The sequence below is a fragment of a genome, unplaced genomic scaffold (assembly GCF_019419815.1).
Source record: "Pyrus x bretschneideri cultivar Hongxiangsu unplaced genomic scaffold, Pyrus_bretschneideri_v1 Contig15, whole genome shotgun sequence".
Lineage (NCBI taxonomy): Eukaryota > Viridiplantae > Streptophyta > Magnoliopsida > Rosales > Rosaceae > Pyrus > Pyrus x bretschneideri.
Genome location: NW_025999446.1, coordinates 4,454,677 through 4,466,705, shown reverse-complemented (window position 1 = coordinate 4,466,705; position 12,029 = coordinate 4,454,677). Strand labels below are relative to the sequence as shown.

At 39.5% G+C, this 12,029-nt stretch overlaps 2 protein-coding genes across 2 annotated transcripts; one reads left to right on the top strand and one right to left on the bottom strand.

Annotated features, from left to right (window-relative positions):
• Nucleotides 1-350: 350 nt before the first annotated feature.
• On the top strand, nt 351-4,442 carry LOC103965974 (uncharacterized protein At2g24330). Its single transcript, XM_048580405.1, has 6 exons — nt 351-518; nt 639-935; nt 1,150-1,294; nt 1,948-2,057; nt 3,446-3,866; nt 3,967-4,442. The coding sequence occupies exons 2-6, from the start codon at nt 669-671 to the stop codon at nt 4,218-4,220; spliced, it is 1,197 nt and encodes a 398-aa protein (XP_048436362.1). The 5' UTR covers nt 351-518; nt 639-668; the 3' UTR covers nt 4,221-4,442.
• A 1,133-nt stretch (nt 4,443-5,575) lies between these two features.
• LOC108868605 (basic form of pathogenesis-related protein 1-like) lies at nt 5,576-6,058 on the bottom strand. The gene has a single exon (XM_018652057.2). The coding sequence runs from the start codon at nt 6,056-6,058 to the stop codon at nt 5,576-5,578; it is 483 nt and encodes a 160-aa protein (XP_018507573.2).
• Between the last annotated feature and the right edge of the window lie 5,971 nt (nt 6,059-12,029).

Sequence of the window (12,029 nt, the reverse complement as noted above, 5' to 3'; positions counted from 1 at the left end):
TGATGTTTTTTGTATTATTAATTGATGTCTAAAAGCGCAAACAAATTAAAATTAGTTAATTACGCTGAAAGGTGGTTGAGTAGTTAGCAGAATAGACTTTTTGGCGGGGGGATTTTAATAGGGTCCAGCACAGCGTGGTTGGAGAGCTGGCGGGGGTCGGTCGTGCACTCCAACGAACACGGTCTCTGCGGTCCGATGTGGGTCCCACTCACCGTGTACTCCTGCTTCGCGTTGTCGTGCGAAAAAAACCACAACGAAATCAAAAAAAGGAATGAAATAAAAGAAAACCCCGATTTTTGAAGACCCCCTTTCTCTCCTCCTTTTTCCCTCGACACTCTCACTCCATCGCCGATACTCTCTCTCTCCATCCTCTCCCTCTCTCTCTCCCTCCATCGATCAGAGCTCTGCGTTGCCCTCACGGACTTCTCTTCTTTTTGTCGATTTCCATCATTACCCCCAACATCCAGAAAGTTCGAATCGATTCAACCTTCTCTCGATCCGCCATCGCCATTTTCAAGGTCCTCTCTTTCTCTCTCTCCCACGACTTTCTCAATCTTCCGGATCATATTTCGTCTCAGTATTTTGATTAATCGATGTTTGCTTTACTTTTTGCTTTCAATTTGTCTATTATATTATAGAAAGAGATAGAGAACCGCAAAATTGGTGTAATGGCGGAGGATAAAGCCGTAGGAGGAGAAGGCGACAAGAAGGACGCCGCGGCTGCGGCGGCGGCGCCTGCGGTTGCGAAGAAGAAGCGGCAGGGAATTTTCTCTAGAATGTTCAGTGGGATCTTCCGATTACACCGCGACGATTTCGAGAAGCGGCTTCAGTACATTTCGAAAGAGGAAGCCACTGTCCTCGCTAGAATGCAGAGGCGGACCATTACTTGGAGGCGCATGACTAGACATCTCATTCTCTTCTCCGTCTTCTTTGAGGTTATTGAAAATCTCTTGCTTTGCATAATTAATCGCTGTAAATTTGTAAAACCCATTAATTAGGGTTTTGTTGAGGATTCCCATTTTTCGTGCCAATGTCCATTAAAGGTTTAAGAATGCACCACAACAGTTGTTAAGCTTCTTGGAATGGAGTTTTGAAGTGTGATAGTATCGGAGAAGAATGCTGGGTTTTGCTTAATTTTGTCAATTTCAGGTTATTGCAATTGTTTATGCTATAGTAACGACGAGAGCGACGGATTTAGATTGGAAGATGAGGACATTTCGTATTCTGCCCATGTTTCTTTTGCCTGCTATATCTTCTGTTTCATATTCAGCATTTGCGAGCTTCACAAGGATGCGTGAGTGTCTAAAACTTTACAGCTTGCTTATTTTTGTTATGTTCATGTGATCATATCTGGAACATTTGTTTTGCAAAGGCATCTGGTTTCCGTGTTTGTGATAGCATTTCGGTTGTATCCTTGCGTTGGAGGCTTCTGACTTTGTTTTTATTGAGTTTTTTAAGCCTCATCGTATGTTTTTAGTGTACATGGTGTGTATTTCTCATCATATGGCATTTAGAGCAGGAAAGCTGTATTCATAATTTTCAAAGTTCAATACTGTTTCAATGTGTACGTATATCATGCCTTTCTTGAGATGTTATTTTTTGTAAATTATGTATGTTGTGAGTCTGCTTGTCAGCTTTCATGCATGTCTGTATCTTATGAAGTCCATATTGAAGCATCAAACATATGGGTTTAGGAGCCTAGCACCATGTTGGCGTTGTAATGGATCATTGACAAAAGGCTAGAAACTAGAGCTAGGATGTTTTTCATTAGTTAATTACTGTTGATTTAAAATGTTTATTGAATGCTTTTGATCATTGGTATATGAACCCATCTTTTTCTTTGACTCAATTTCCAAATAGGATGCCGCCACTAATTGAAAGGCATTTGTCTAATGTTATGCGCCGACATGCATCAGCAATCTGATATCCATATGTTTCAACGTATAGGTGATCGCAAGGACACCAAAACCCTGGAAAGGCTTCGAGCTGAAAGGCAAGCAAAAATTGATGAACTTAAAGAGAGGACAAACTATTACACTACTCAACAACTTATTCAGGTAACGATTAGGAAGAGTTTTGTTACTATATTGCAAACATTGTACGTCTTTATGTCTCATTATTGATTTCTTTTTGGTATTTCTGTTAGTTTGTTGAACTTTTATCGGGTGAATAGGGTAGGTTTTGATGCATCATTTTTCCCTTATGGGCCTGTTTTGGTGGGGGTTTTGTTGGCTCCAAGGGATTTGTCAATGATGGGAGTAAGGAGTGAAGGGATTAAGGATGCTGAGTTTTGAAGTTTCTTGTTTGGATATGAGGGGATCAAGTGATGGTGGGATTGAAAAACCTGGGTTTTGAGATCTGCTTAGTTTTTATTTGTCAGCCATTTGAAAAAATAATATAGAAATCATGATTGGAAAAAAGAAGAAATCTGGAACATAATCCTGATTGTACACAACAAACATAAAATTGAAATACAATAACTTCAAATTCAACAAGCATGATAAAATTAAATATTAAAAAAAATTGGAAAAGGATAAATTCAAATTTATTGAAATTAAAAAAAAATGCATAAATCAAAAATGGAAAAAGCCAAAAAGGAATAAAGAAGTCCGGTAAAAATTATCCAACAGTCCTAATCATGATAAATGCTTGTTAAATAAAAATATAATAAATAATTTTGTTTCAATAAAAATAGCATGAAAAGAACAAGGATTGAAAGCTGGAGAAGACGACCCCGGAGAAGACGAATAGGCTGGAGAAAAGATGAAGATTTGGATGATGATGTCGGTCAAAGAATTGGATGATGACATTGATATGTTGCGAATGGAGTTGCGGACATCGAGGGGTTTGACTGTGCACTCAAAGTTGTCAGAGAGGAAGCACTCAACGGTGGGTTCAGAGAGGTGGGGTTTGATGGAGGAGAAGAGGAGATGTGAGATCAATGAGCTTGGATTTGGAGAGGAGTGGAGGACGTGAGATTGACGATGGGGAGGTTTGGGACTCCAGAGAGGATTGCGAAAACCCACCTCTAGAGTAGTTGAGGCTTTTTTATGTTTTAGTGAACCCTTGTTTTGCAGATTCCTTTTAAATGTTATCCAAACAAGGTGGTTGAGAATGGGGATTTCCTAGACCCTAGTTTCATCTGAGTTACCTGAGTTGACTGTTTGAATGGTTTTATAGAGTTTCTTAGATGTTATTTACTAATTTTGGTTGAAAGAACTCCAGGAGCTCACGTAAAGTGAACCGAAGAAACCGTTCTTGTGGGCTGAAGTGAAATGTTTGGTTCTTTGTGAGCACTGTGCCAGACTTGGCTCTTGTATACCCCTTTGCTGGGTTTTATGCTATTTATTTATAACTTTATGGAAATCCTCACTGGTTTGTGTTTGAAGAATGGTATATGTGAAGATGTTCCTTGTTTTGCGCTTAAATTATGTCATTTATGCAGAGATATGATCCTGACCCAGCAGCAAAGGCAGCTGCTGCAACTGTCCTGGCGTCTAAGTTGGGTACAGATTCAGGTATGAAATTTTATGTGGGAGATGAATCTAAGGGTAATGCCTCAACAGGGAAAAGCCATGATGCTGAACTTGTCCACTCTGGTGAACTTCGAAACCGTAAACCAGTACACACCAGATCGAATAGTACTGGGAGTGTCCCGCTGAATCCTCTTGAAGAAGAGACACCTCGTTCTGCAAGGTCTGACGGTCAGACTTCCGAGTATAATCAGCTAGTCGTTAGTCATCATAATCCTCAAGGACCATCTCCACAGGATGGAGGATGGATTGCTCGGATTGCAGCATTACTTGTGGGTGAGGATCCAACACAGTCTTATGCACTCATATGCGGCAACTGTCATATGCACAACGGTAGGTTATCAACATCCGAATCTTATAGTACTCTCCTCAGTGTTAGTTTTCTTTCATTCTTTTGCTTGAATCAAACGGTCTCATTTGTTTCTCTTTGCAGGGCTTGCTAAGAAGGAAGATTTCCCTTACATCACTTATTTTTGCCCGCACTGCCACGCCTTAAATCAGCCAAAACATTTGGAAGGGCATACTTCTGGTTCTAACACCCCTATGACCCCAACAAAGCTAGCCAGTGATTCTCTGGACGACAGTGCAATCTCAAGTGTCAGCCGGGTCAGAGCTGGTTCAGAGATTGAGGAAGCAACTGAAAGGCCTGCATTGGCCGATACAATTAGTGTAGAAAAACATGAGTAGGGTTAAGATGTTCGTTTGTTCGATTCCTTTGCTTGTACGTATGGGGCTCATATTCTGCTGGATGGATTTGTGTGTTATATATGCTTGGTCGTGTTACTCAATGTACAAGAAAATGTTACAGATGCCTTACCGAGAAACTTTCCGGGCTTAATGGTGATAGAATATGCAGATTGGTTGTAATTTCGGGGCTTTATGATCATAGAATACGCGGGTTGATTGTAATTTTGTGCATCTTTGAGCTTTTGTTTTACTATTTTCTTATCAGGTTCAATTGTTGGAGCTGGTATACAGTTAGGGTTCAAATACCTTTTACAAATTAAAACTGTACTGCTGTAGTATTACAAGTGATGCGTTAGAAAAGATAAACAAACATACATGGTATACGTATTTCAAGATAACGTTCCAATGATTGTCACATATTTAAGTGGTTAAATGAACTCAGAATCGAGTGAGCTTTTATAAGAATGAACTTGGAGAGAAACCTAATATTAAACGTTTTGGATTATTAAAATACAATAGACAATTTAAAAGTGCAGTTCACATATGGATTTTTAAAATACAATAGACAATTTAAAAGTGCATTTCACATATTGATTAAGAGCTTATTTGGATATGCTTTTAAAATAATTGAAAGCGTTTTTAAGAAAATATTTTTGGATTCCAAAAGCACTTAAAGTGCTTTTTGCAAGAAGCATCAGTTATGTGCTTCTTCCAAGAAACATTTTAAGTGCTTTTTTAGGATTCACTTGCATCTTTACTAAAGATTTGCTTTAAAATTATTTTCACCAAAAGCGCTTTTAGTTATTTTAAAAGTACATCCAAACGAACTCTAATACAATTTAAAAGTGCAGTTCCATGAAAGTCATCACACGTTCCTTCATGGAGAAGGGAAAAAAAAATTAGAACGCTAATAGCAGTCTCGTAAGAGAATTATTATTAACACTCTAAATATTTATTTTGTACTCTAATTTTTTTATATTTAAAAAAACTACAATTGTGAGAAATTTATAATGAAAATAGTGCTAATAACGATTCCTTTACATAAATGTGTAAAGGGTAACATGGAAGAAAATTTCACCATTTAGTGATATGGAGAGGAAACAAATGGGAGAGATTTGATTTGAGGAAGAAAAATTGAAATGATTTTTATTCTTTTTAAGGTGTACACCAATTACATGTCTCTCTCGGTCCTTTTTCTTTTCCAATTTCTTATCCAAAAGAAGAAAACAGAAGACCAACCAAAACATGGTCGTGTCTAGTATGCATGAGAAAAGCACACTCGTAACATGACCTATCATGTGACGGGTGAACAAGTGCTAAAGGTACAAGGTTATAATGTAAGTTTTATTACTCATTTAGTAAGAGTGCTCGCCATCTATTTTAGAAGGATCATAATCGCAAACGATGAAGGTTTGTCCATTCGTGCACAACGACGTGGCACAACCAACATAGGTTGATTTGCTCCAAATCAAAGCAAGGTAGTGACCACATTCGCCGTTGACACATTTGTTTTGGTTGTAGTCATAGAACTCCTTCTCGGTAACCCAATACTTGACAGCAGCTGCACCCGTCATGCCTTCACCTAAGGCTATGTTCTCACCATAAGGCCCCATCGAGTGCTCCATTGCGCAGTCCCTAGATCTTACGTCGGCATAGCTTTGTGCATACCTTGCTATGGCCTCGTTACATTTGATCGGACAGACACCGACCGCTGCCCGAGCTTTGTTGTGTTTATCGATGAAGCCTCTAATATCTCTTCCGGAAGTGGCTGAGGAGACGCGAGCTAAGATTAATGCCACGGAGCAGATGCACAGCATCAGTTTGCAGTTGTATCCCATTTTGTTTAAGGTCTTAAGATATTGTGGATAGAGACTTGAGAGGGTTAATGGATGTTAATACAAATTGGATATTGTTGAAAAGTCTTCAGTCTGATGGCAATGAATGCCCACAAAGCAAAAGTCTTCAATTTGATGGCAATGAATGCCCACAAAGCAAAAGTCTTCAGCATGGGCAAAGTTTTCAATGCCCATGCAAAGTGAAAGAGATTGTATAGTCAGACGAAATTACAAGATGCATTAACTTGGAGTTGCTCTATAAATAGAGCACTCCGCATGTTTTCATAGAACAGAATATATAAGAAAAAGAAAACAAGAGAGAAATATCAGTAACATCATCTATTTCTCTGCCTTTTATTTGTTATCCTCTTGTGCTATAAGTTTTAGTGTGACATTTTACATCTACCTTGCACCTACTACTAAAAGGTTATTCTCTCAAACTTTAACCCTTTTTATAACACGTTATCAGCACGAGTCTCTAAATATAATTATTCTCTTATCTCTCTTCGCCGAACGAACGAAAGAAAGAAAAAAAAAATGTTTCCTTTAAAGTTTTTACTGTTCATCTTCTTCCTCTGCCTCAACTGCGCCATGTACCCTCGCGACGAGTTGTTTGCTCCATGCCTGCTCTTAGTTCTCCAACTAACGGTTACATACATCTTTGATTACTTGTTTGGTGTAGAGATTGATTACTAACCCAGTATTTATTTGTGTTAATTCTACTGCAATCCAAGATGGTGCGGTACAATCGCCCATCTTGAACTGCAAATTTAATCTTATTGCGATCCAAGACGGTGCAGTATCATCGCCTATCTTGGACTGCAGATTTAATTTTATTGCAATTTTTAGGTGGAGCAGTATAATCGCACACCCTACCCTGCATATTCGAATTTACCTGCTGTTTAATTTCATTGCAATTTTATGTGGTGCGGTATAATCGCCCACGCTGCTCTGCATATTTAAATTTCCTGTTACTTGAGTGGTGCGGAATAATCGCCCATTCTATATTACATTATTTCAATGAGAATGGTGCGGTACAATCGCCCTCCTCATTCACCCTGAAAATCTCGAGCCAGAAGTTTCGAGTGCTTATCATTTTTGGCCTGAAGATCAAAATGAAAAATTTGTAAGAACCAGAAGTTCTAACATCATATTCCTCTAGGAATACATATTATTGCAAGTTCTTACACATCTCATTTTCTTTCAGAAAAGAAAATGGCGAACTTGGCGAAGCTTGAATTTGCTGCCCTGGATATTACCGGGAAGAATTACCTGACCTGGGTACTGAATACCAATATCCATCTGGAAGCAGGGAATCTTGGAGATACCATCAGGGAAGAGAGCAACTCATCCTCTCAAGATCGGGCAAAGGCCATGATTTTCATTCGCCGCCATCTTGATGAGGCGCTAAAGAGTGAGTACTTAACGGTTGAAGATCCGTTAGCTCTCTAGAATGCCTTGAGAAACAGATACAATCACCAGACAACGGTGATTCTTCCAAGGGCCCGCTATGAGTGGACTCATCTGAGGATTAAAGACTTCAAGTCAGTGGCAGAATACAATTCTGCATTGTTCAGAATTACCTCTCAGATGAAGCTCTGTGGGGATATTATTACTGAGGAGCATATGCTGGAAAAGACTCTCAGCACATTTCATGCCTCCAACGTGCTCCTGCAGCAGCAGTATAGAGCGCGAGGCTACACTGAGTACAACCAGCTGATATCTGTGCTCTTAGTAGCTGAACAGAATGATGAGCTCCTGATAAAAAACCATCATTCCCGACCTACTGGATCTGCACCATTCCCAGAAGTGAATGCTGCTTCCCTCGGAGTGAACGCCACATCCTCTGGTGGTGATAATCATAAACGAGGACGTGGCCACAAGCGAGGTCGATGGAATAGGAAAGGCAAGAACCATGGAGTTCAGTTTCATAACCAGGTTCCCAGGAATAATTCAGGCCCGAGCTTCAAAAATGTGAATCGCCACAAAGGCAAAGCTCATATGAACAATGCTCCTAGAAACTCTGAAGGAGCCTGCCATAGGTGTGGTGGCAATGGGCATTGGGCGCGTACTTGTCGTACCCCAAAACATCTAGTGGATCTATATCAAGTCTCCCTCAAGGAGAAGGGTGTCGAGACCAACTTTCTCGACCAGGCTAGACCAATGGATATACCTGATCCAGTGTTTGACTTATCAGGGCAGTTGAACACAACTCATCTAGATGTTTCAGACTATATTGTGGAAAGGGGAAATGAAGTATACCGGTCTGATTGAATCATTAATGTACTTTTATTATGCTGAACTTGTAGTATTTTCAGACTCAATAAAAGTGGCATGTAAATTTCTTGTTATAACTTGCTTTTAACTCTGATTCTCTTACTCAGAGAGCATGGATAAAAATTGTGGTTATTCTCAGAACATGAGAAATGGCGGAGATATTTGTCTTGCAGACAGTGCAACCACACATACAATACTTCGTGATCGAAAGTATTTCTCAAGCTTAAGACTTACAAGAGTAGATGTAACAACAATATCAGGACCTTCAGATGTAATTCAAGGTTCAGGGCAAGCCCAGATTATGTTACCAAATGGAACAATATTGTCCATACAGAATGCATTGTATACTGCTCGATCTACTCGAAATTTGTTGAGTTTCAAAGACATACGTCTAAATGGATACCACATTGAAACAAAAAGTGCAAAAAATGTGGAGTATCTATGCATTACCTCTAATGATACCCAGAAGCGTATATTGGAGAAGTTGCGTGGTATGTCGAGTGGATTATATTATACATACATAAGGACAATTGAATCACATATTGTCATGAACCAGAAGTTCATTGATTCAAAGGTTTACATGCTTTGGCATGACCGTCTGGGTTATCCAGGATCTATCATGATGCGTAGGATCATTACCAACTCTAATAGACATCCATTAGTGAGCAGACACATTGATGCCTCAAATGATAACCCTTGCAAAGCTTGTACTCAAGGGAAGTTGGTAATTAGACCATCTTAACTAAAGGTTGATGCTGAATCCCCATCATTTATGCAAAGAATTCAAAGGGATATTTGTGGGCCTATTCAACCATCATGTGGACCATTTCGATATTTTATGGTTTTGGTTGATGCATCTACCCGATGGTCACATGTTTGTCTCTTGTCTACTCGGAATGTAGCCTTTGCGAGACTTCTTGCTCAGATAATTAAGTTACGAGCACAGTTCCCAGATAATCACATTAAGTCAATCCGTCTTGATAATGCTGGTGAATTTACGTCTCAAACCTTTGATAATTATTGCATGACATTGGACATTGATGTTGAACACCATGTTCCTTATGTCCATACTCAAAATGGTTTAGCAGAAGCATTGATCAAGCGGCTTCAGTTAATAGCTCGCACTCTGCTTATGAAAACCAAATTACCAGTCTCTGCATGGGGACATGTCATCTTACATGCTACATCATTGGTTCGATTGAGACCTATAGCCAACCATCAATACTCTTCAGTACAACTCGTGTTTGGACATCAGCCAAACATTTCTCATTTACGAGTTTTTGGTTTTGCAGTTTATGTGCCTATTGCACCGCTGCAACGCACTAAAATGGGACCTCAGCGTAGACTGGGAATTTACGTGGGTTTTGATTCACCATCTATCATTAGATATTTGGAACCCTTGACAGGTGATATGTTTACAGCTCGTTTTGCTGATTGTCACTTTGATGAGACAATTTTCCCGTTGTTAGGGGGAGAAAAGACCGTTCCAGAAGAACGGAAATAGCTGACATGGGTTGTTCCCACCTTGTCTCATTTTGATTCTCGCAACATTCAATGTGAAAATGAAGTGAGAAGGATCGTTCATCTTCAAAGCATTGCCAATCAAATGCCAGATGCATTTAATGATGCTATGAAAGTGACAAAATCAAATATACCAGCTGCAAATGCACCTGTAAGAATTGATGTCCCTGTTGGACAAAATAAAATGGCAGCGAATGATTCATCTGGTGCACGCCTGAAGCGTGGTAGACCCCCAGGTTCAAAAGATTCAGCTCCTCGAAAGAGAAAGTCGAGGGCACAACTGAATCCAAATGAAGTCATTCAGGAAGAGAAAAAGAATGATACATCCACAATTCATAATTCTGGACTTCCAGAAAAAAGAAAATGTCCTTGATGAGACATCTGTCCCTGAAGAGACAGAAGTACATGAAAGCAAAGAAATCTCCATAAATTATGCATGTACAAATGAATTGTGGGATCGGAATGAAATAATCATTGATGATATGTTTGCGTTTGCAGTAGCCACTCAAATCATCTTAAGTGATGATATTGAGCCCCGCTCTGTTGATAAATGCAAACAGAGACAAGATTGGCCTAAGTGGAAAGATGCAATCTAGGCAGAATTAAATTCCTTAGAAAAACGGAATGTTTTTGGACCAGTAGTCCAAACCCCGCCTAGTGTAAACCCCGTGGGTTACAAATGGGTATTCACAAGGAAACGCAATGAGAAAAACGAGATCGCAAGATACAAAGCATGACTCGTTGTACAAGGTTTTTCTCAAAGACCTGGAATTGATTATGAGGAGACATACTCTCCTGTAATGGACGCAATTACGTTCCGTTACTTAATAAGTTTAGTGGTTTCAGAAAGACTTGACATGCGACTTATGAATGTCATCACTGCGTATCTATATGGAGAATTAGATACTGACATCTATATGAAAGTCCCAGAAGGACTTAAGTTGCCTGAAACAAGTAATAAACCACGAGGTATGCTCTCGATCAAATTAAGGCGATTATTGTATGGTCTGAAACAATCTGGACGAATGTGGTATAATCGTCTCAGTGAATATTTGATCAAAGAAGGGTATATCAACAATGTTATTTGCCCTTGTGTGTTCATTAAGAAATCCAATTCTGGATTCGCTATAGTGGCCGTATATGTTGATGATATGAATCTAGTTGGGACTCCTGAAGAGCTCAATAAAACTGCTGAATATCTGAAAAGCGAATTTGAAATGAAAGACCTTGGAAAAACAAAATATTGTCTCGGCCTGCAGATCGAGCATTGTGCTAGTGGAATTTTGGTCCACCAATCAGCTTACATTGAAAAAATTCTGAAGCGATTTGGTATGGACAAGGCTTATCCACTAAGCACGCCAATGGTTGTTCGTTCTTTGGACATTAAGAAAGATCCATTTCGTCCAAAAGAAGATGATGAGCTGGTCCTTGGTCCAGAAGTACCATATCTGAGTGCAGTATGTGCTTTGTTGTATTTAGCACAATGTACTAGACCAGATATAGTTTTTTCAGTTAATTTGTTTGCAAGGTATAGCTCTGCTCCAACAATTCGTCATTGGAAGGGTATCAAAGATGTATTGCGATACCTTCGTGAGACAACAGACATGGGTCTCTTCTACTCAAAGAACTCCACAGATGACCAGGTCCTTGTTGGATATGCAGATGCTGGCTTACTCTCTGATCCGCATAAAGCCCGCTCACAAACTGGATATGTGTTTAAGAATGGAGATACAGTAATCTCATGGCGCTCAACCAAGCAAACATTAGTTGCTACATCTTCAAATCATTCAAAAATACTTGCTTTACATGAAGCAAGTCGTGAATGTTCTTGGTTAAGATCAATGATCCATCATATCCGGAATTCATGTGGTCTAACTTCGAAGACAGACAATCCAACTGTCATCCATGAAGATAATGCAGCATGTGTTGCCCAAATGAAGGAAGGATTCATCAAGGGCGATAAGACTAAACACATATCTCCAAAGTTTTTCAGTGCTCATGAGCTTCAGAAGGCTAAAGTTATTGAAGTCAGACAAATCCGTTCAAATGAAAATCTGGCAGACTTGTTCACCAAATCTCTACCAAAGTGCACATTTCAGAAGTTAGTGCAAGGCATCGGATTACGTCGACTTACCAAACATCTAAATTTGGAGAATGCGGAATCAGGGGGAGATAC